Raw genomic sequence first — 24,792 nt, 5'->3', positions numbered from 1 at the left:
AATTAGATGGAGGTAAAGAGGATGGGCCAAAGGAGCGTTTTCAGGATAAAGTCAAGATGCATCCCTGGTACTTTGAGGTCAGCTGGGAATGAACTGAACCCCACTATGAAAAGGTGGAGGGGATCAAATGACGTCGACCGCCTTAGCAACAGGCCCCCAAAGAAGGTGAATTCCCGTAGCCAATAAGACACTGAGCTCTGGCAGAGGTAGCCAATAGTTGACGGAAAGAGGAAGAGGGAGGACGCGCCAATTCTCCTGCTCGAGCCTCGGCCCAACAAAATGGCGTCCGCGGCGGCGTCGCTTTGTTTCCGCGGCTCCTGCGGCGGCGGCAGCGCTAGCGGCCTTTGAGCTGCGGGGAGGATCCAGCACCTGCTGCGGTGACTACTAAGAGTCCAGTACTTTTCGTTCGGGATCGGGCGCTGGGGAACGAGGAACGGTACCCAAGGGTTGCCGAAGCCAAGCAGGCGTTCGAGCCAAAAACATGACCGCTGAGCCCATGAGGTAAAACGCAAGCCCTTGTCACGGGCCCCGGCGGTCTGCTCCCGGGAGCCTTCCCCTCGAGTGGGGTGTTTGCAAAGACGTGCGCTAGGTGCCCTAGGCCCGCGCGCGGCTTCGCGGTCAGCGGCAACGTTTTCCCTCTAGGTGAGCGGGGCTGGGGGAGTGCGGTGGGGAGCCCCTACGGGGCTAGGGGTGTGTGTCGGGGGCGGCCTGCGGTGCGCCTTGCCTTCTCCACCTCCCGCCGCCGCGGAGTCGGGAGCCTCTGCCCGGCTCACGCCTCCGTGCCTGCAGCGTTGAGGCCGGGGAGTCGCGGGCGCTGGGCGCTTGTGGTCATTCTTCCTAATCTTTGGGCCTAGCGACTGCGTGGGGGAGGGGGGAGGAGGGGGAGGGGCGGCGGGAGGAAGTGAGATTCTGGGACTAGCTGGCTCGAAAGGCGGTTGCCACGGGAAATCCGTGGCTCCCCGCAGCTCCGGGAGGAGAGCTTTCGGGGTGGTGGGGTGGTGGTGCAAAAACGGTCTCTCGAAAGGTATTTAGCTTCTTTCTCACTCCAGATCCTGGAGGGTATCCTGGGATTTTTTTTTTTTCCCCGGGCGGCGGCGGGGGAGGAGGGCAGGCTAATGCTTTTGCTTTCTGAGAACCCCGGCATACTACTTTTGGCCAAGTCCGGTTTTTAGTGGGACATCAGTTGTTTTCCCCGCGTTTGGGGCAGATTTCGAGAAGTAGTTAGATCATGTTTTTATTTATTTGTTCCACGAGGGATGGGGAGCCGGTTAACGGGGATTCACCAGAAGTAAGATTTATTGCAAAGGTAGCTGTGGCCGGCAGGCCATATCTTACCAGTCAAACGTTTATTAGATTCAGGTTGTTTTTCACGCGTTTCCGATTTGCTTCTTGACAGTTTTGAGTAGTTAATCTGAAATGTATGCCGCTTTTATGTAGATGCCTTGTTTTGTGGGCAGTTTGATATTTGACTTTGCATCCTAAGAGTGAATTAAGTGATTTTTCTACTCAGATGAGATGCCTGTTTGGTGCCTAGTGGCAAAATAAAATTGCAGGTAGCGTGGATCATAATTGCATTTGTAGTTGGCAAAATGTGCCTTCGAGTTACTACTAGGACAGCATGTTTTTAGAGCACTTTAGATTGTAGAATTTGAGAACGAGACTACCAGCCTATTTTCTACATTAACAAACAGCGCATAGATGCTCACTTTACTTAGGGAAAATATACTTTAGTTCTTAAAATACAGGCCCTTAGTTGTGTAGCGATCATTGCCTTGCTTTATGAGTTTGTGTTAATTGGCTCAAGTAAAGCAAATCTTTATTTATGGGGTATTGGGAAATATTGGCTGGTTATTATCAGGCATTTGTGTTTATTTATTCAAATGGTGTACCTTACAGTTCTATGTGATTTCTACATTTTACTTAGTTCTTACTTAGTTGTCTGTATTTAAAACCATAGTTTTGCCTTTGTGGAAGGTGAAGCTGGAGACTCAAGGATCTGAAGCCAGCCTGACTCGAAACTAAAAATTCCCGAACAGAAAACATAGGTGTGTTGCCTGTAGCCTGTACGGAAAAAGAGGCTGAGGCAAAACAATCTAGGATCTCAGAAGTTCAAGTCCAGCCTGGTCAATATCCTAAGACTGTATCAAAAGGAAAAAAAATATATAGGTTGTACTTGGATTTTCTTCTCTCTTTTCTTTCTTTCTTTCTTTTTTTTTTTTTGAGACAGGATCTCATGTAAACAAAACTGGCTTTGAACTGCGTAGTGAAGGATGATCATAAACTTCCCAGAGCTGGCATTACATGTCACTATCCTGGGTTTTGCTGGGCTAGGGGATTGAACCCAGGACTTTTGTGCATGCTACTAACTGAGCTATCCCGTCGTCCTCTTTGCAGTGCTGTGGAATGAACTAGAGCCTTGCTCTCCTACTGAGCTAGCTGCACCTCCCAGGCCTCTTTGTGCATTTTATTTTGAAACTGTATTGACCAGGCTGCTCTTTAATTCCTAAGCACAGTAGATCTTCCTGCCTCAGTTTTTCCAGTATCTCGGACTACTACACAGTATTTGACATTACCACCTCAGGAGGCTCCTCTCCCTTTCTTTAGGATAAAGAAATTATGCATATCACATTATGCTGGGGTTGTATTTATTTATTTTGCTAGTCTTGAGGGTTTTTTTTTTAGATCCTGGTGGTGATAATAATCATAACTAAAATTGAGTACTTGTTGTCCTTGCATAATTAACGAATTTTAAAGTTACATTTATTTAGTGTATGTGTATGTGTGAGACCTACAGGAGTCAGAGAGCATTCTCCCCTTCTACCATGTAGATGCAGGGGGTAGAACTCAGGTCCCCAGTCTCGGCAGCAAACACCTTTATCCACTGAGCCATCATGGCAGGCCGTGCTAGTTTTTATTTTAAAGGTGTATCTTAATTTATGTGTTTGTATGTGTATATACGTATACATGTGTGCGGGTGCTGGAGGAGGCCAGTCTTAGGCACTGTTCTGTTCCTGTGAAGAGACACCATGACCATGGCAGCTCTGATGGAAACGTTTGATTGGGAGCTTGCTTACAGTTTCAGAGGTTTAGTTCATTATCATCGTGGTGAGGAGAGGTTTTGTTCATTATCATCATGGTGAGGAGCGCTCTTCCGGGATCTCCAACTCCTTTCAGCTTGGTTGACTGCAACACATGTCTCTGTCTTGGGCTGGTTCCACTCCCTGTTAGCAGCTTTCCTCGGCAGGTATCCCACCATCTGGCATCTCCAACATTTTGGGGTCTCCAAGGTCATTCAGGCTTCACCTTCACAGCCTCATGCAATGGCCTCTCTAGACCTCCATGCAGGGACATCTCCGACACATTCCTCGCCTCAGTGGCTTTCCTTAGTTGTGAAGGGAGATTCTCTAACCTCTTTCTTTTATCCTTGGCTCTTAAGCCAGAACCATGTGGCCCAAGCTGCCATGTTCTGCTGCTTGCTGGAGCTAGAACATGACCCCCTTGTTCAATTACACCTGCATCTGCTTTCTGTTGTCGTTGGTGTCCTTCACTGTCTTAAATGTTTCTTTAACTCCTTTCACAGGTTGGAAACTTAGCTAGGCGGGGTCTTGCCCTGAGGTCACCGCTCCCTTTAGTCCTTTAGCACCAGGCTTTTCTGTTAGCTTTTTATCTCCTTGAGCACATACCTCATTACACTTCCTGGTGCCCCCTTTCCCCTTAAACTGTCCATTTTGTGTTTCTTTTTTTGTCCAGCTTGCTCCTTTTGATTATGGATATGTCTAAGAGTGATTACTAATAACCCACACTAGGTCAGTATGGTCAATGGAAATCTCTTCTGCTAATGACGTTAATCTAAAACTCTTCAGTTTATCTTCAGGCGGATTTTTAGGACAAGGGCAAAAAGTACCCACATTCTTTGCCAAAATTTCATAAGAATGGTCTCTAGGCCACTTACTTACTAATAACTCTTCTCCTCTGAAACTTCTTGAGCTGGGCTCTCACAGATCAAATCCATCTCCCTGAGCATTGTCTTCCAAGCTCCGAGTGGCCCATTAAGCCCTTCTAAAAGTTTCCAACTGATTTTTTTAGTCCAGAGTCTTTCATATTCCTCCAAAAACAGGATGGTTGGGCCTGTTACAGCAAAATCTCAGTCTTTGGTACTAACTTATTCTTTTTAAGATTCTATTTATTTTTATTTCATGTGAATTGGTGTTTTGCTTATATGTGTATCTGTGTGGGGGTGCCGGATCCCCTGGAACTGGAGTTACAGACAGTTGTAAGCTGCCATGTGCATGCTGGAAATTGAATCTGGGTCCTCCGGAAGAGTGGTCAGTGCCAACACTGTTCTATTGCTGTGAAGAGACACCATGACCACAGCAACTCTTTAATTGGGGGGCTTGTTTACAGTTTCAGAGGGTTAGTCCATTATGGTGGGAGCATGTCAGTACTCATGGTTGGTGCTAGACCCAGGAGCAGAGGTGGGGGAGGGGCAGGATAGAAACTGGGCCTGGCATGGAGGCAGCAAGGCCACACCTACTGCTTCTCAAATAGTGTCACTTCCTGATGACTAAACATTCAAATATATGAGTTATGTGGGCCATTCTTACTCAAGCACAAGGCCAGAAAAGAAGGTATTGGGTCCCTTTAAGCTGGAATTACAGGCAGTTGTGAACCCTCTGACAATGGGTGCCAGCATCCAAACTCTGGTTTTCTACAGGAGCTCTTAAGTGTTGAAGCGTACAAGACCCAGCTTGTAGAGTTTAGATTAATTTTCAGAATACAACTTCATCTTCCCCATTTTGCTGGTGAGGAAATGGAAACAACTTGATTGAAGTTTTACAACTTGTAATTAGTGGAGCTGGGATTCTACCCAGTCTTAACTCAGCTTGTGTTCTGTTTTATTTTTAGTTGAGCCAAGGTCTCAGTATATGGCCCAAAGCCTTGAACTCAGGTGGTAGTCTAGGGTGGCTTGTTATTAATGACTAGTCTCCTCCTTCAGCCTCTCAAGTGCTGGGATTGAATTCCTTTAATTGCCGGTGGTGACGCACGCTTTTAATCCCAGCACTTAGGAGGCAGAGGCAGGTGGACCTCTGCGAGTTCAAGGCCATCCTGGTCTATAGAGTGAGTTCCAGGAGAGCCAGGTCTACACAGAGAAGCCTCTGCCTCCTGCGTGCTAGGATTAAAAGTGTGCAACACCACACCCAGAAGCTGTTTGATTTTATTTTTTTATTTAATCTAATTAATTAATTAATTAATTTTGTTTTTTTGAGAAAGGGTTTCCTCTGTGTAGCTTTGTGCCTTTCCTGGAACTCCCTCTGTAGCCCAGGCTGGCCTGGAACTCACTCTGTAGCCCAGGCTGGCCTGGAGCTCAGAGATCTGCCTGCCTCTGCCTCCCAAGTGCTGAGATTAAAGGCGTGCACCACCACTTGCCCAGCTGTTTTATTTTTAAACATGGGATTATGGAAAATGAACAGCTGATCAACTAATAAACTTATATTGGTGTTGAGATCTTGGTATTGAGAGAATTGGTGGTACAGAGATTTGATAGAACTTGTCATTCTAATCTTTATGCCAGCTGATTATTTGAAATGCCGACAGCTGATAATGTGTTATAACCTCCACCCGGTCTTGGGGACCCAGCCCAGGGCCTTTCGTATGCTAGGCAAGTACTGTACCACTTACTTCCCCAGCTGTTACTGCTTGACTTGAAGGGAAAACTCTTATTTTTTTTTCAAGAGTAATTTACCACTGCTGAAATTCAGATTGCCGTACATGTAACAGTTACACACAAAAAAGTTGTCAATTTGTCCTTGGTTTTACAATGATAAAGGAAAACATTAAAATTCTCTGCTCCAACAAGGTATACAAGGAGTTTCATGTTGTTGGGTTCATGTGTTAAACAACGAGAGCAAAGTAACCTACCGGACTATAAAGAGCTGAATGAGCGTGCTGTTAATAGAGAGAGGGGATATGTTCCCAGAGCCAGTCAGTACCTTCCCCAGACCATTCCCATTGATAACACCCAAAACAGAACATGACAGTCGAGTTTGAAAAGAGAAGCAGCAGCACAGCATGCTTGTGCATATACACCAGCACTCCATGTACAATACCGGACTGGGGAAGGGGATGAAAGACTAGAGAACACTGCTGTCAGCATGTGGTGGGACCCACTTTCGGCTTTTTAAAGGAGACTCTTCTGGAGTAAAGTATAAGTCTCCTTTAAGTAGCCAGCTCCTGTCTGTCGCTGGAGTGCATCAATCCTGTGTTTGGCCTCCATTTCCAACTGTGCAGGTGTGTCTGTTTCATTGGTCGATTGTCCATCAGCCCTGAACCTGATCTGCCTCATTAACAAACCCTGCTGTTCATAATAGGCTTTTATTAGTTTACCGAGGGGGGTAGACCTCTTAATCTTTCACTGCACCACAGAACCACCCTGCCCCAGACCTGCTTCACATTAATATGATCGTTGTTCTCAGGCTTGGACTCCTTTGATTTTTTTTTCTCATCTGCCATGGTGAGAGCTGCCTCCCAAAAGAGGCCCAGGTCCACATTGAAATAACACAAAAGCAGCCCCAGCAGTGGCAGAAGGAGGTGGGCCACAAGACCTAGCCTTTTGTTCTTCTGTATTTATTGATTTATATTTTATTAATTTATATTACTACTTTTAATACTGTGGGTGTGTGTGAGAGAGAGTGGGTTTGTGCTCATGAGTGTGTTTCCTGCATAGGCCAGAAGTGTTGGATCTCCCTGGAACTGGAGTTACAAGTGGCCGTGAGCCACCTGATGTGGGTGCTGGGATTTGAACTCAGATCTTCTAGAAGAGCAATATATGATGCTTTTAACCAATGAGCCATCTCTCTACCCCCAACCCCCCATTTTAGACAAGGTCTCACTGTGTAACCCTGACCGGCTTGGGACTTGTTATGTAGATCAGGCTGGTTTCAAACTCAGAGATCTGCTAGTCTCTGCCTTCCAAGCGTTGGGATTAAAGGTGTGTGTCACCACGTTGGCTAGTCTTAAAGTAGAAGTTGTCTGATTTGAGAGATGCTAATGTCTGGAAAGTGTCTGGTAAGGTGATAGCAAGCAATTGGATAGTAACCCAATTTGTTATATATGTTAGCTGGGCAAATATTTTATTTTAACAATGTGGAAAACATTAAGCCCGGCCTGTGTGTGAGTGTGTGTGTAGGTGCACTTTTGCAAACTTAAGAAGGATTTTGCAAGCATTAAAATACCAGTTACTTGGTTATGTTCTGGTTTGGGGTGAAAAGAAAGACTGGGGTTAGGCCTGGGTACACAGGCCTGTAATCCCACCTACTGGGGAAGCTGAGGTAGGAAGATTGCAAGTTCAAGGCTAGTCAGGGCTACAGAGTGAATTCAGGGCCAATCTCTGCAACTGAGTGAGATCCTGCCTCAAAATGAAAAAGTAAAAAGAGGGCAGTAAAGATAGGCCAGTAGTAAAGCCCTTGCATGGTGTGAGTGAAGAGGCTCATTTGTGACCCTTATTTTTCAGACACTGGTCTCATGTAGCCTAGGCTGACATCAGATTCCTTGTGCTCAACTCCTAAGTGCTGTGATTATAGGAATTCTTTTTGTTTGTTTTTGAGACAGGATTTCACTATGTAGCTGTCCTGGAACTTGCTTTGTAGACCCAGCTGGCCTCGAACTCACAGAGATCTGCCTACCTCTGCTTCTTGGGTGCTGGGATTAAAGTCAGGTGCCACTATTGGGAGATTATAGGCATTCTTTGTTTTTAATTATTTATTTATTATGTATACAGAAGAGGGTGCTAGCTCTCATTACAGATGGCCGGCCATGTGGGCGCTGGGAACCGAACCCAGGACCTCTGGAAGAGCAGTCAGCGCTCCCAACCTCTGAGCCATCTCTCCAGCCCGTTATAGGCATTCTTTACCTCACCAACTTCAACCTTGATTTTGATCAGGCTAGGTTTTGGCAACCTTTGTTGTAGTTGGCCATTGAGTTGTCAGTTATATATGGTAAGTCTCTTTAAATAAATAAGTACGTGTAGTACAAACAAATACAAAAGAGTGTTTCTGGCTGGGGTGCTGGTGCCTAACTGTAATCTCAGTTACTTCAGGGCTGAGACAGGAAGATTATGAGTTCTAGACAAACCTGTGTAACATGGTAAGAATCTGTCTCAAAAAGCAAAACAGAAGAAAAGAATATTTCTGAACGGATGTAGGCATGTGAGGTAATATTTTTTTGAGACATGGTATGGATGTGTAGCCCACGCCAGCTTTGAAACTATTGTGCTGTCCGGGTTGGCCTCCAGCTCATGATGCGCCAATCTCATCCTCACAAGTGGTAGGAGCATAGGCTTTTGTCTCTCTGTTCAGCGTAACAACAGTACTTAGTAGTAAAATCTTTGGGATCCTTGTTCATTTTAAGATTGTAAAGAGGACCTAAGTCTTAATAGTTTGAGGACTGCTGTGAACTGACCCAAACCTGACTGTCTTTTGTAGTCACATAGCTACACCTTATCATGATTCTATGAGCTTGATAGATAAATTTCATTTCCAGGTCTATGTTTTGGTATTAGTAGAATGAATTTGTAGCAGATATTCCAATTTTAGAAATGTCTCTGCTTTCTAAGATTTGCTTTGCTTTGCTTCTAGGGGTATAGGAAGGAAGATCGTGATGAGGGGAAGTTTGTTTATTCAATGTACATGCATCTTTTTTTGCTCTGAAAGTTTGATTGTATGCAGATGTTCTATTGCTCATGTGCTATATATCATCTATACATACATGTGCAGACATTTACTGAGAAGAACCATTTTGCTGGAAGGTTGCTAATTTTGGCTCTGGATTTTGTTCTACTTTCTATCCGGTGTATTTTTGTCCTCTTGTGATTGAAATGATACCTCTGAAAAGACCTTTATTACCATAGGCAGGTGTTCTTTCTGCCTGGGGGAAAGATTGTTGCCCAGGAAAAGGTTGTTTGAGATTTTCCCTGTAGCTACTGTTTTCACATCCTGCCTCGGAGAAAGTCTCTCAGTTTTGGCTTAAAATAGCTATTCCTGTTCCTGGTATCTGTAGTCCAGCCATCTCTTTTTTGTTCCTTGTAATTGTTGTTTAGGGTATTATTGGTATGTCAGTAGTGTTGGCGTATCAATAACCTACACTATATTTTGGGGAAATACTTTGCCGGTTAATCTAATACTTGAGTGTCAGTGAGGAGCAAGGCTGGGCACTATATGTGTAATACAGTTTTCTGTGTTTCTTCCCATGCCTCCACCTCCCCACTTCCAACCCCTCACCCTCCACCTCGATTCAGCAAGCTGGCTGAGCAGCTAAAGGTGCTTATGGCCAAGCTGGTGTTTTACTCCTGAAACACAAGACTCTGTGTGTGCTGTAGCACAGACTGCCTCCCCAAATAAATAAATAAGTAAACAAACAAACAAACAAAAGACTTGATGCCCTGGTAGGCATTCTTAATTAAGAGAGAGAGAGGTGAGTAAGGAAGCAGTTCCAAAGTGTCACTAAAAGAGTGACCCTATATTTATTGGCTGTGCTAGGATCAGAAATGGAGGCATGCTGACTTTGGAGAGGTCTAGTAAAGTTTTACACACTCGATGGAATTGCCATTGAATCTTATGAGACAGAATCTTCTATCTAGGCTGGCCTTGAATTTATATAGCAGAGGCCGGCTTTTAAGTCCTGATGGATTCCAGGCATGGGCCACAACCCTAGATTTTCGATTTGAGTTTTGAATGTGTTGGCATCTAAGATTTGACTGTGAGAGGGCAATCTAGGTGGAAAGATTAGTATGGTTAGAAATGAGTCTTATTTTACACATAGTGGAAGTAATAGGACATGTACACATATTTGGAGCAAGTTAAAAAGTGCTAAAATGCTGCACAAGGTACAGTGGGAGTTCTGTGGGAGTAGGAAGCTAGCCCCTCCTTTTTGCTGGTGCTGTGGATCTCTTCAGCATGCTAACTAAGTATGCACCCTATCTTAGATGAACACTTCAAGCCCGAGAAAGGCATTTTACTCGCTGTGTCTTTTTTTTCTGCTGCTACTGCTACCTCTGCCTATTTCTCTCCCTCTTTCTCTTCTTTTGGGACAATCTTACTTTGTAGCCCAGGTGGCTTCTAATTTGTAATAATCTTGCCTCAGCCTCCTGAGTGCTGGATTATAGGTGTACATCATTACACCAACGTGGTTCGAAGGCATTTCTGATGGAGACTAAAAGTTGTAGATGCAGTAGATACTTCAATCTAGTCCTTAGAGGATGGGCACAATTTTGACAAGACTATGAGAGGATTCTAGATATGAGGAACGGCAGTTTGAGAAAGCCAAAACAAAAACCAAAAGCAAAACAACTATATGTTAGCATTTTCATTTTGGAAGAAGGTCATCTTAGACTTATTTTAACTCGTGGAGGGAAGGGGGATGTATTGTTTTAACTGTTGTACAGTCTGAATGTTAGCTTTGTGGCTTGGTTAGTTTACAAATGCTCTTTACTCTTGTGAATGGGTCTGATGATCTCCCTTCACAGCTGCTAACAGCGAAGAGGAAGTTTTCATCAGTTGCTACTTTCTGAGCTCTCAGGTTTTCACCCTAGCCTTCGAATCTGGAGTTTTATTAGAACTATAAGAGATTCAGTAAAAGCTACCTTTAGCGGCAGCAACAGAGCCATTGTCTGGGGGAAAGGAATCCTCCCAGGCTAAGGCCTGAGCATCCAGGCAGGCTCCTAGTAGTTTAAAGTACAGCTACTGTGAGGAAGGTATATTGTGTTTTGAGGCTGGGTGAGGTGGCGCACACCATTAATCTCAGCATCCCAGAGGCAGAGGCAGGTGAGTCCCTGTGAGTGCAAGGCCAGCCTGGTCTATAAATTCAGTTGCAGGACAGCCAAGACTTACACAGAGAAACCCTTTCTCAACAAATAAATAAATTAATTAATTAATAAAAAAAATGAAAAAGCAGAACATGTTTTGATTTATTTGATAGGTTCCAAATTTAATTTTAATGCTTGTTTAGAAAATATTCCTCTAGCTTGCTTCAAAAGATTGATACATCAAAGAACAATTTGAACATAAGGCAGAATTTAACACTTGGCTTATGCAGGATTTCCTCTGCAGAGTCAGAGGTCAGCAAACCGATCTAGCTACCAATTTGTAGCCCTTTTTTTGTAGAGTTCTCTTGGAAAAGCCTGTTTGTTTATGCCACCTGGTGTGTTTGTAGCAACTCCATTTTGTACTTGTACAGTTGAATGGTTGCCCCTTACGGTCTACAAAGCCTAAAGGAAGTATTCTCTGGCCTTTATGGGAAGAAAGCGTTTGTTGATTTCTGCACTAGGTAAGTGCAGGAAAACCACACCCAGCTGAGTAGAGTTGCATAAAAATACATGCATAAACATGTATTCCTGCCAAACATTTACCGGCTGGCTGCCTCGGTTCACCGTGTTAGGCGCCACACCTAACTGCATCTGTTAACAGTTTTCCATTCAATTTCCATAGCCTACCATAGCCTTCTACCATTTCACAATAATTCACAAGCTGCAAATATTTGTTTTGAGACAGTCTTACTCTGTAGAGCAAGGAGGCCAGAGCCTCACCTTGTAAAGCCTGTTCTGGCCTTAAACTTGCCCTTATCTTCTTCCATTAACTTCTTGTGAGTGCTAAGATTACAGGCATGTGCTGCCACACCTGATTTATGAACGGCAACTCTTCTGAAGCCTACTTCCACAAGCAAACTTTTGTTTTCAAGGCAAAGTGTCATTCTTCATCCTTACTGTGTTTGTGTATTTTTGGATCATGTGTAAATTGTGTAAAATTGCTATCATTTTGGGGCTGGAGAGATGGCTCAGAGGTTAAGAGCACTGGCTGCTCTTGCAGAGGACCCAGGTTCAGTTCCCAGCACCCACATGGCAGCTCACAGCTGTCTGTAACTCCAGTTATGCCTTCTTGTGGCTTCTGCAGCATTGTTTAAGTGTGGTGTGTAGACATACATATAGGCAAAACACCACATACGTAAGATAAAGGGAAAAAAACCTTTATCCTATATTTAACCTATGTTTGTTTGTTTTGTTTTTTGTTCATGCCTTCCTTATTTATTTATTGAGACAGGGTCTCACTCTGTGGTCCAGTCTACCTTCTTCATCACCTTTTACTCCCAGTGTTGGGATTATGAGCCACCACATACAGTATTCTTTTTGAAACTGTTTTTTGGTTTTGATACAGTTTCATGTGGCCAAGGCTGGCCTTGAACTTGTATGTAGTAGAGAATGGCTTTGAGCACATTACTTTCCTTCCCCAGCTTCCTGAGTGACAGGGTTATAGGTGTGCACTAGTATGCTTGACTCTCTGGTGGGTATTTTTTTAGTGTTGTGCTGTTTTTGTTTGTTTGTTTTGTGAGATGGGGTTTCTCTGTGCATTCCTGTCTGTTTTGGAACTCACTCTAGACCAGGCTGGCCTCGAACGCACAGAGATCCACCTGCCTCTGCCTCCTGAGTGCTAGGATTAAAGGTGTGCACCACCACCGCCCGGCAAGTGTTAAGCGTTTCATCTCATTGTTTCCCTATGAGTTCTGATGTTGATCCCACAAATTTGCATGGTCTGCAGATTTTATTTTATTTTATTTTTGAGACAGGATCCCACTGTGTAATCCTGGCTGGCTTGGAACTTCCTGTATAGACCCAGCTGGCCTCTAACTCACAGCTTTGCCTGCCTCTGCCTCCCAGGTGCTGGGACTAAAGGTTTGTGACACACCTGGCAGTTGGATGGGAACCCTTTACTGGTACACAGGCACCTTATTAGTGGCTACACCACTTAAGAAAACATCCTCTAGTTGTTATTTTTTAAGACAGAGTGTCTTGTGGACTAGGCTTGCCTCTAGTTTGCTGTATATTAATAGCTCAAGCCTCCCAAGTTCTGGGATTATGGGCCTACATCACCACATCCTGCTTGTCCAGTTATTTTTATTTTCATATATATTTATATATGTTTGTGTGTATCCCTGTGTGTGTTCACATATGCACACGATTGTACATGTTTGTGGAGGCCTGAAGTTGATGTTTAGGTGTCTTACTCAATGTCTCTCCACTGTAATTATTGAGTCAGGGTCTCTTGTTGAACCCCGAGTTCTCAAATTTCTGGCTACTCTAGGTAGCCAGTCTCCCTCAGAGAGATGTCCTAGTCTACCATGTGAATACTGGAATTACAAGCAGCTACCACACCTGCCAAGCTTTTTATGTGGGTTCTGGAATCTGATCTCTGGTTCTCTCTATCTTGTGTAGCAACTGCTTTATCCACTGAGGCTACTCCCTGGCCGTGATGAAAAACATTTTGTTATGGTTATTTATTTAACTTTTTTAGTGTGAGTATAGGGGGCCCACATGTGGGGTTCAGAGGACTGCTAGTACATACGGGGTCTCTCCTCCTGTTCTGTGGGTCCCTGGGCATTGAATGCTCATTGTCAGTCAGGCTTGGCAAACAAGTTCCTTCCATCTTTGTATGGATTCCAGGGATTAAACCTGATGAGCCATCTCAGTACCAGTACTTTTAGGAACTCACTTGTTACATTATTAGATTTTCTCTAATATTATGTTATCCTGTAAAAAGTATTGATTTATCAGATATTGTAGGAGTTTTGTGAAAATCAAGGAAATTAATGGCTATAAAACAGATTAGTGTCAGGTTCAATACTTTCTTGTATTATCACTGATTATTATTGCCAGAATTATACAGTTCTGGTTCTATTGTATTTAGAGCCAGAAAATTTTCTAAATACAATACACTGACAACGAAGGATAGGAGTACTGCCCCACAGAGTTTACATTGTGCCTTTACAAATTGCCACCTGAATAATTATGCTTAATACCCACAGATTAGTGCTCATGCCAGACCTACCCCTGTGGGTGATGGTAACTAAAAAGACTCAAAGACCATTTATAATGGTCACTGTCGGCAGCAGTAAGTTTGCTGCCTTAATTCTAAATGCCCTTTTTTTGTCCTGTCCCAGTTAAGTTGTTTGTGTGAAAAAATGTGCAGTTGGGTTCCGAAGGGTGCTGGGGATCAGTTCCCCTGTGGTTTTTCCTGTTTGGAAAACAGTGTCCGGCTTGCCTACGGATACAGAGTAACCATTCCTTGACTCCTGCTGTTAGAGGGGTTGGGACTAATAAAGAGAGCTGCTTCACAGACGAATTGAAACTGAGTGTCTAGAGTGCTGTTTAACCTCGGCGTTCCTCGCCAGATTTCGTGCTCCAGCTGTGCGGGCCACAGCAGGTCAGGAGTGCTGAAATAAGTGAATGTGGAATGCCCAGCCTACATGGGACTTGTTTATCACTTCCTCTAAATCTCAGAGACCATCACAGAACAGGGGGTTGGACAGAATGTAAGAACTAGAAATAAGGGCTCGAGAGATGACTCACTGCTCTTCCAGGGAGTGTGCTTACATATACACTCAGACACAAAACTTAAAAAAAAATCTGGAAGAAGTGGAGTGAGGTAGAATACTGTCTTCAGAACATGCTATTACTGTTATATTTTCCGAAAGATATTTATTTTTATATGTGTGTACATGTGTGTGTCGGAGACCAGCCCCCACCATTATTTACTCCAGGGACTCTTGAGAAATGAGGGATAAGAGACTTAGTTAGAAATAGAGAGGGGAGAAACAGAGAGAAAACACAGGATAGACTCGGGTGGGCCTTATAACAATACCAAGGGGGTAGAGCAAAAGAATTCCCCTTGCTAGGCTAGTTACAAGTCACCTGGTACCCAGGCCTGTGGTTCAGTCAACTTCTTAGGCAGTCTTGCTAGGTACAGCCACTAGGAAATCTAGTGGGCTATAACAAGTCCCTCTTCTTTATATTTCAAAAGAAAAAACTCTTGATGCAACTGCACTAAACTTAACATAGTAATTTTTTTTTTGGTTTTTCGAGACAGGGTTTCTCTGTGTAGCTTTGCGCCTTTCCTGGAACTTACTCTGTAGTCCAGGCTGGCCTTGAACTCACAGAGATCTGCCTGGCTCTGCCTCCCGAGTGCTGGGATTAAAGGCGTGTGCTGCCGCCGCCACCAGGCTGACATAATAATTCTAACATAAACAAAAGTATACAAAATTATAATTCCTACTCTTAACCTTCCTACAAACCAACTCTCAACCTACAAACCTACATTCAAGAACAATTTCTTAGTAGAACTATACAAAACATAACATTAATTCACTCAAGTGACACGAAAGTATTTTTAAATTAAATATACTGAGGAATAGTAACTCTCCCTTTTCTTTATATTTTAAATCTCAAGCCTAGTTGGAAAACTTAAATTTCTGTAAACAGTTTCATTTTTAAGCAGTTTCATTTTTACATAAACAGTTCATAAGTCATCACCATTGATAGAGTCCATATATATAAGCAAATTTAAACTTGTCCCATTGTAATGAAATCATTACTGTCCATTTCATTTCTTAAGTTCCAAAGTTCAAAAAGAGTTCTGGTACCATTCCTAAAAGTTCCTCTGAGAGCTCATAGTCAGGGCCTGGCTTGTCAGCTGCCCTTAAGTCTGTGTACAGCTGTCAGAGTCGGAATGACTCCGAAGCAAACAGCTCCAAATATGAGAAGTCCCACAAACCAAAGCTTTTCAGTTCAAGCAAGTCTCTCTGAAACCTCCGCTCCCAGCCACCACTGTGCTGTGCAGTCTGCAGCCCTCTGCAACTGGGCCGCTCCTGGACCAGGCTACAGAGCTTCACCTCACAGCCACATGGGCTCAGTGCTCCTTCAGCTGTCATGAGCGGAAACTGTGGCCTTCCCACAGCAACCCTGGCTTTGGGAGGAAAAACCTATCACCTGCATCGCTGATGGCCCAAGTGCTCAGCAAACCGGGTCCTGGCCACAGATCCCTAGTTTGCCTGTTCAGCCTGGAGCACTCAGCAGTTCCCGAGTGCCTCAGCTGCTCGTCTGGCATTGACGGCTCTCTGCTCTTGGCCTCCGGAAGCAGTCTGGTTTCCGAATTCCGTTGCTTGTTGTTCATCTTTCCTGAGAACCTGAGTCCAGAACAGCTGGACTCTCCGCTGTTCGCCTTTCTCGCTGTGTATGTAGCGTCTCAGGCTGCAGAATCTTGCTGTTCACCTTTCCTGAAGCGCTGTGTCTTTGCAGGGCTCTCCAAACTGCTGCTTGTCGTCAGCCTCTCTCATGGCTTAGCTTGCTCATTTTTCACCGTGGCTTTCTTTAGGTAGAAAGCTTGTAGACCCTCGTGCATCTGCCACCTGCACAGCGTTGATGCCTTGAGGGTCTCAGCTTCCAGACCCCCTGGCTGCTGGCGCTTGCACTGGCTCTTGAGAAGTTCCTTGAGAAGCTGTGATGCTTCGTGGGTCTCAGCTGTGGACACCTGGCTGCACCTTTCTGAACCTGGTAGTCTCTGGAGCTGCTTCTTGTTGTTATTGGTGGTTTCTGGAACTGCCAAGTTTGCTATGGGTATTGTTTTTCCACGTTGGGAAAACCTACTCTTCATATCCTTAGACCTAAAGCCTATATATTCTAAACCTACATTTTTTTGACTAACTAAAATCTATGACCTATTTAAACCTACATTCTATAGGACTACTTTATAAACCTTACCCAAGTCTCATTGAAGCCTACATAATAAACTTACATTCTACTCTACAACCCCTAAGTCCTACTCAAGCCTTACATTTCTTATTTAAATTTACATTCTATACGTCTACATTTACTATTATAAACCTTACCTAAGTCTTACTTACATTCTATAGGACTACCTTAGTAAATATACTTATTATACTACCTTAGCAAATACACTTCTTATTTAAACTTACATTTACAACTAACATGGCCATTTATTATTACATGTCTTAAAGAAATTCTATAGAGCTATTCAACACCTAAAGATTTCTTTTTTTTAAAAAAAAAAAAAAAAAGATTTATTATGTACACAGTGTTCTGCCTGCATGTATGTCTGCAGGTCAGAAGAGGGCACCAGACCTCATTACAGATGGTTGTGAGCCACCATGTGGTTGCTGAGAATTGAACTCAGGACCTCTGGAAGAATAGCCAGTGAGTGCTCTTAACCGCTGAGCCATCTCTCCAGCCCTAAACATTTCTTAATACTTAGAAGAGATTTAGAAAAGGTATTTCTAAAGATTTCTTAACTATTATCACTTTACATATAACAGAACTAACTCAACACTAAAGCAAACATCTATAAGATATTTTTTAGCACCTAGAAAAGATTTTGTTAGCTAAACTATTAAGACCAGAAGTACGCAAATCATTTCTAAAGTTCAGAGTTTATAGTGACGTTCAGAGTTCATAGTCAGCTTTGATACTATTTTAAAAGTTTTTGAGAGTTTGAAGGAAGATTTGTCAATGGCTCTTTGAATGCTGGGATTTAATGAGTTCTGTTGCTATGGAGTTGTAACATTTGTTGCTAGGGAGAGGTAACATTTTCAGAACAAATGTTACTCCACAAAGTCATCAAGCTCTCTCCGGAACCGCAGAGTTGCACTCTCTGTGGTAAACGGTTTCTAATTAGAGGCTGTCCCTTTACCCAAATTCATAATAGCTTCTCTATGTCATAATTCAGACAAATGTTTCTGTTATAGCAGAAAAGCTACCGTAAAGCCTAGTCTTAGGCTGAGGGTGAAATTCCCATATTAAACTGCCATAAAGCTCTTAGCAAAAAAACTGGCGCAGCTATTAGACCATATAAGGTATTGTTTCAAACCTGCATTGATACATTTCCCAGAAAGTGTTTCCGCAAGCTAGCAAACTTTCCAGTTCCCTTTACAGGACTTCGTTTTTTTGCAATGGGAGATTTTTCTTTCCTAAGCTTGCTTTTTTTTGCAATGGGAGATTTTTCTTTCCTAAGCTTGCTTTAGAATGTCTGTGCCACCGTTTAATGGGTATACTTCTCTAATTAGGTCTTTTATCTGACCCAGTTCCTGAGCGCTTTTGTCACAAGCTGAGGCTTCGGCTTATTGCCTGAGGCAAAACCCTTCGGGTTTCACTCCAGGTCAGTGAGGCAAACCGAAAGCATTTGTTTCCAAAAGGGCCTTTCTCTGATAGAAAACTTCTCCCCTGGATAGCTAGCTCCCTGTCCTGTCCCGGCCTGCTCCTTCCCCAGGTAGTGTATCTGACGCAGCAATGCAGCCGCAGCTTGGCTTCTCTGCCTTCTCTGCATCTGCATTTTCTCATCAGGCCCTTGCTCAGGGGTACTTTCCCATCCAGCTGAAACTAATTTTTTTCTTACAGAAAGGAAACTGAAAAAGAAAGTTTTGAAAAGCTTTTTAGTTTAGAGAGAGATTAAGTTTTTCCCAAGAGAAAGACCAGCAAATTTTCCCAAGAATTCTGTTCTCTAAACTTTGACTTCAGTGGCCAGGAGGAAACTAATTCTGAGGGTAAGATGTTGCACTGCTGATGCAGCAGAGAATTTTTGCTTCTGTCTGTGCCTGCTGCAGGGGAAATTTCTTTCTTCTCCTTGGACCTAGCATTTTAGCTGTTCCCAGGCCAAAAGCTTCCATAGGAATCTCTTCTACCCGATAAGCTCAAAGAAGAGCTTTTCTCTGCCCGTAAAGCTCAAAGAAGATAGATTTATTTTCCCAAGTTTGCATTCATAGTCCCATAGTTTCCATCTAGTTGCTTATCTTTATGCTAAATTTTCTTCCTAATATTTCTACATTATATTTCTATTTCCTACCTAACTCTAAATTTCTTCCTGCACTATATTGCTACATTCATCTTGCTTATTTTTTATAGATTAAAGAGAGAGAAAGAGAGAGAAAGAAAGGAGGAGGGAGGAGGGAGGGAGGGAAAGAGAGAACCTATATATATAGAACTCTAATGCTGCAGCCTTGCAGTATTTCACCGCCTAACCTATACACCCAAGAATAAAATACTGATGCCGTCATTTTTCAATTCCTTATCAGCATGCCTACACTCACAGTGCCCCCTTCAATCCTTTCACCAAGTTCTAGGGGTATTTTTTTCTTTTTTATCTTTTTCTTTGTCCCTGTTCAGGTGCCATCTGTGGGGAACCAGCCCCCACCATTTTTTTTTTACCCCAGGGACTCGTGTGAAATAAGAGACTTAGTTAGAAATAGAGAGGGAGAGAAACACAGGATAGACTCGGGTGGGCCTGGATCCTTATCCACCGGCCCAGAACTTTATTCCAAAGGTCCAATTTATAACAATGCCAAGGGGTGGGGCAAAAGATCTCCCCCTTGCTAGTTACAAGTCAAGTGTAGACCCTTCCAAACACCTGGTACCCAGGCCCGTGGTCCAGTCATCCTCTTAGGCAGTCCTGCTGGGTACAGCCACTAGGAAACGTAGTGGGCTCTAACATCTCTGTGTGTATGTACACTTTTGTGGGCGCCTGTGCAGACCAGAAGAGGGCATTGGATTCCCTGGAGTTGGAGTTACAGGAGGGGATATAAGATGCCCAACATTGCTTCTGGGAATGGCTCCTGTCCTCTTCAAGGGTAGCAAGTGCTCTTAACCTCTGAGACTTTCTCTGGCTCTACTGTTGCATACTTGATTCCACAGCAGTTATGATTACTGACACAAGACCTGTGTGAAGGTTTGACCTGTCAACATTTTTTTGGTGGGGAGAGAATGCTTAGGCCTCCATGAAAATGATTGCTAGGGGAGATGAGCTCATTGGTACTACCTCTTGTCTGTAGCCAATTAACTGTCACTGAGAGAAGGGAGAGAGACTTCTTCAGTGGTGTGTAGCCATTGGCAAGGTGCCCATCCTCCTATAAATAATCCTCCACCTGGCACCCTGTAAGTAACTTTAATGAAACTTCTTGGGAGTGAGGAGAGAGAGGGAGAAAGGAGGGGAAGACTGGGAAGTATAAAAGGGGCTGGTTTGGAAGATGAAGGGTATCAGTGGGAACTGAGAGGGAACAGGATGGGTAGTGGAGATGAATATGATAAGAATATGTATATAGGAAATGTCATAATGAAATGATTGTATATAATCAACAATAATATCTGTACTATATATTTTGGTTAGTAATTCAGCTCTCTAGCTGGAAAATGTTTTTGGGGTTATCAAAAGATATTTTAATATTCTTCTATAGATAAAAATATATTTACTTAAAATGATTTAGCCTGGGTTGGTGGCACATTCCTGTAACCCAAGCTCTTGGGTCATAGAAGATCAAGAGTTCACGGTCAGTATTTTGTTCATGCAAGTTTTTTGATTTGGGTTTTTCCAGACAGAGTTGTTCTCTGTGTAACAGCATTAGCTGTCCTGGAACTTGATTTGTAGACCAGGCTGACATGGAACTTACAGAGATCCGCCTGCCTCTGCCTCCCAAGTGCTGGGATTAAAGGTGTGCGCCACCAGTGCCCAGCTGCAATATTTTATTAATTTTTTTTGTATTTTGATTTTTATGTGTATGAATATTAGCTTGCATGTATGTGTGAGAACGATGCAGTGCCCATGCTGCCCAGAAGAGGGTATCAGATTTTCTGGAACTGGAGTTACAAATGGCTGTAAGCCACTATGTACTGAACCCTCTGGAAGAGCAGCTAGTTGTCTTAATTACTGAGACATCTTTCTAGCCCTTTAAAGAATTCCCCCACCCCAGACAGAGTTTCTCTGTGTTCCTGGCCATCCTGGAACTCACGAGGTATTTATTATTGTGCATGTGTGCAGTGTGTATATATGTGTACCTCTTTCTCTGTGTGTTTGGGTTGGAGCACATGCTACTGCATTCCTAGGGAGGTCAGAGGCCAACTTGGTGGAGTCAGTCCTCTCATACTTTTACATGGATTCCATGGAAACTCATTGAGCAATCTTGCCTCTCTTCTATTAGTTTTCTGAGTCATTTCAGATTAAATGTAGTATAATGACTGGTTTTGTATGTCAACTTGACACAAGCTAGTCATCAGAGAGGAAGGAGCCTCAGTTGAAGAAATGCCTCCACGTGATCCAGCTGTAAAGCATTTTCCCAATTAGTGATCATTGCGGGAGGGCCCAGCCCATGGTGGTGCCTATCCCTGGACTGGTGGTCCTGGGTTCCATAAGAGAGCAGGCTGAGTAAACCATGAGGAGCAAGCCCATAAGCATCACTCCTCCATGGCCTCTTCATCAGCTCATGCCTCCAGGTTCCTGCCCTGTTTGAGTTCCTGTCTTGACTTCCTTTGATGATGGAACAGCAATATGGAATTGTAAACTAAATAAACCCCTTCCTCCCCAACTTTTGGTCAGCAGCAATAGAAACCCTAACTAAGACATGTATTCAAGCTGGGCTTGATTTTTTTTTCTTCTCCCAGATAGGGTTTCTCTGTGTAACAGCTCTAGCTGTCCTGGAACTCACAGTCTGCCTCACAAGTGCCAGGATTAAAGGTGCATGACACCGTCCCTGACTGAGTATTGTTGTTAATGAAATATTTCCATTTGAATGTGGGATATCATTCCATTTATTCAGGTTTCCTTAATTTCTGTTAGCACTGATACAAAGTTTGAACCTCTGATTAGATTTATTCCTATGTATTTAATTCTTAAAATTCTGTTACATTTTTGTCTTGGAGTTTCTATTGCTGTGAAGAGACACCATGACCATGGCAACTCATAAAGAAAAACATTGAATTGTGGTGGCTTTGTTACAGTTAGAGGTTTAGTCTGTTATCTTCATGGCAGGAAGCAAGGCAGTGTGCAGGCAGATATGGTTATAGAGAAGTTGCTGAGAGTTCTTACATCTTGACTTACAGGCAACAGGAAGTGGTCTGAGACACTGGGCTGTATGCCACCTCAAAGCCTGCCTCCACAGTGACACATTTCCTTCAGCAAAGCCGTATCTACTCCAAGGAAGCCACACCTCCTAATAGTACCACTCCCTTTGAGGGCTATTTTCTTTCAAACCACCACACATTTATTTTTTTATTTTGTGTTTATGTGTAGGTAGTCACATGTGTCTATGGTGAATGGTGAACAGAGGACAATTTGAGTAGTCTTCTATCATGTGGGACATGAAGATTGAACTCAGGTCTTTAGGCTTGGTGGCAAATGCCTTTATCTGCTGAGACCGCTCACTGGCCCTTACATTGTTTCTTTGAAGCAGGGTTATAGCTGTGGGATCTAGGATTGGAACAGTTTGAAGGTGACTGGGGAGTGGGCAAAACAGACACAGTATTTGTAGATTTAATAAGTTTTGCCAGATGCACATCTATAATTCCATCTGCTCTGAAGGCTGAGGCAAGAGGATCTGAGATTAAGGGAGGCTGGGGTTAGCATATCCAGACCTTGTTTTTTTTTTTTTTTTTTTGTTTTTCGAGACAGGGTTTCTCTGTGTAGCTTTGCACCTTTCCTGGAACTTGCTTTGTAGACCAGGTTGGCCTCGAACTCACAGAGATCCGCCTGCCTCTACCTCCCGAGTGCTGGGATTAAAGGCGTGCACCACCATCACCGACGGCCAGACCTTGTTTTAAAATACATACACTCACACCCAAGTCTGGCTACTCAAAAGAGTAGCTATGAAGGGAAGCACAGAGAAATAGGGAATATAGGGTCTTGGGTAATGTGGGGTGAAGAAAACCCCTTAACTTTCTCAGATTTACCGGTATCAGCATGAGGAGTTTGTATTTAATTCTAAGTGCAGAAAGCCTGTTTGGCTGGTTTTTTTCCTTGAAGTGTTAGGGATGGAAGCCTGAGCCTTCTATCACTAGCCCAGAAAACAAGCTCCCGCTTTTTTTTTTTTTTTTTTTTTTTTTTTTTTTTTGTTATTGTTGTTGGGACAGGGACTTAAGTAGACCAGGCTGGCCTCGACCTTGCTCTGTAGCCATGATTGGCTTTGAACTCATTTTGTTGCCTTCGCCTCCCAAGTACTAAAAGTGTGATTAGCGTGCCTTGCTCCAGAAGGCCCCTTTGGCTGGGCATGGTGGCGCACGCCTTTAATCCCACCACTTGGAAAGCAGAGGCAGGCAGATCTCTGAGTTCAAGGCCAGTCTGGTCTACAAAGTGAGTTCTGGGGCAGCTAGGGCTGTTACACAGAGAAACCCTGTCTCAGAAAAAAGCCCCTTTGGAGGTAAAAGAAGGATGTAACCAAGAGCCCACATAGAAGGGGGAGTAGCTTTTAATAAGGAACACCTAGACAAAGCCAGTTAAGAGTGAGTGATCAGGGAACTGGAATTGTAAGAGGTTGGAGAGAAAATTATATGGAATAGTCATGTGGAGAATGAAAAAGCAAAAATATAAGGGCTTTAAGGTTGCCAGGGAATGAGAGTGCCCCTTTGAGGCAAAGCTTCATTTAGCCAGTAGTAGTAGCAGCTCTCCTCTCACAATATTAGCTAATCCAAATAGTTCCACTCCTAAGACTATATACCATGTAATACAAATGTGTAAAATTGCAAAAGGCATATTTATTGCTTCTTGGAATAGCCTGCTTGAAATGTTCAATTAAAGGGGCTGGAAAGATAGCTTAGTAGTTATCTCAGTTTAATTACCAGCAGCCACATGGTTACAACCATGTTTTAACTACAGTTTCAGGGGATCTGATGTCTTCTTCTGACCGCCTAGGGTACCAGGGACACACATTACGTATAGAAGTATATGCAGGCAAAACACTGATACACATAAATAAATCTAAAAAAAGTTTCAATTAAAGCAGGATAAAGAGACTGTTAGGATTACATAGAGGGTCAGCAAGTTGTAGGGTGCAAAGGTGAAACATTTAAGTTTTAGTAGAAAAAATCTCACTATGAGCATATGTGTCTAAAGGTAACCTACAATGCACTGGGTGGTTGTTGGTGGCACACACCTTTAATCCCAGCACTCAGGAGGCAGAGGCAGGCGGAACTCTGAGTTCAAGGTCCAGCCTGGTCTACAGAGAGAGTTCCAGGATAGCCAGGGCAACATAGAGAAACCCTGCCTCAAAAAAACAAGCAAACAAAAAAAGTAACCTACAATGCATGAAAAAGGGGCCTCATTTTTAGGTCTATGTAAGAGATTAGATGACAGAGCACCCACATGCAGTTCAGGCATTACTCCCTCCAGATTGTTCACATACTCACCATCTGGAGATCCAAAAACTAGAGACCAGTGTGATGCCCTCCCTCTGTCCAGGGACATGTTTTCTCCTTTCAGTATGTGTGATTCCTGGAGCCAGTCAGGCTTGGTGGCAAGTGCTTTTAGTTATTGAGCTATCTTGCTGGCCTTGAGGAAGTTGTATGTATGTGTATGCATATATAATTTATTTGTTTGAAAAAAATCTGTATAGATGTTTTGCTTGCAAATAAGGATTAAAAATAAAACATGATAGAAAACAATAAAACATCAATATATGGCCAAGTCTGTGTAAATCACCAGTATACCATTTTTTGTTACCCATTTCAAGATAGTTTATAGAAAATTAATCCTTGCATTACAATTTGCTTTTCTTATTTTTGCCATTTGACCCTTCCCCTTTCTCTCTTGTAAAAATGATGAATTGTGATGGATGCTTATAGGAGAAAGAAAAAGTTTGCATGTTCTCAACTCTGAGCTTTTTAATGTGTTTTTGTTCATCATACACACACTGGAAACAACGTAGGTGCTGGGCATGGTAACCCATGTCTAATCTCAGCATTCACGAAACTGGGAAGAGGATCATGAGTTCTTGTTTAGCTCGAGGAACTAAGTATGACCTTTTCTTGAAATCTCTGCCCAAACGTATGGATTAAAAAAAAGAAAGAATCTGGGGAGAGGAGCTGAGAGATGTCTCAGTGGGTTAAGGGACCTGCTGCCAAGCTCAAGGATCTGAGTTCAATCCTCAGGACACACATGGTGAAATGAGAGAACCAACCCCGACAAACTGCCTTCTGACCTCCAC

The 24,792-nt window shown here is 43.2% G+C and overlaps 2 protein-coding genes across 9 annotated transcripts in view; one reads left to right on the top strand and one right to left on the bottom strand.

Annotated features, from left to right (window-relative positions):
- Nucleotides 1-241: 241 nt before the first annotated feature.
- Atrx (ATRX chromatin remodeler) overlaps nt 242-24,792 on the top strand; it is a 175,640-nt gene continuing 151,089 nt past the window's right edge. For 4 of the 8 annotated variants that reach the window (XM_028886387.2, XM_028886382.2, XM_028886381.2 and 1 more), the window contains exon 1: nt 243-501. In XM_028886387.2, the coding sequence (XP_028742220.1) occupies nt 482-501 (20 nt within the window). In that variant the 5' untranslated portion in view covers nt 243-481. Of the gene's footprint in view, nt 643-24,792 lie in introns of all 8 variants that reach the window. The other 4 variants (XM_028886386.2, XM_028886384.2, XM_037199472.1 and 1 more) reach the window with 3 other exon arrangements.
- On the bottom strand, nt 6,179-6,510 carry LOC114704874 (small ubiquitin-related modifier 2-like). Its single transcript, XM_037199226.1, is given in 2 exon segments — nt 6,179-6,436; nt 6,439-6,510. Coding segments are annotated over 2 exon segments (330 nt in total).

Source organism: Peromyscus leucopus, chromosome X, assembly GCF_004664715.2.
Source record: "Peromyscus leucopus breed LL Stock chromosome X, UCI_PerLeu_2.1, whole genome shotgun sequence".
Taxonomy (NCBI): domain Eukaryota; kingdom Metazoa; phylum Chordata; class Mammalia; order Rodentia; family Cricetidae; genus Peromyscus; species Peromyscus leucopus.
The sequence above is the reverse complement of the archived record's forward strand: the minus strand, read 5'-3'. Positions and strand labels throughout refer to the sequence as shown.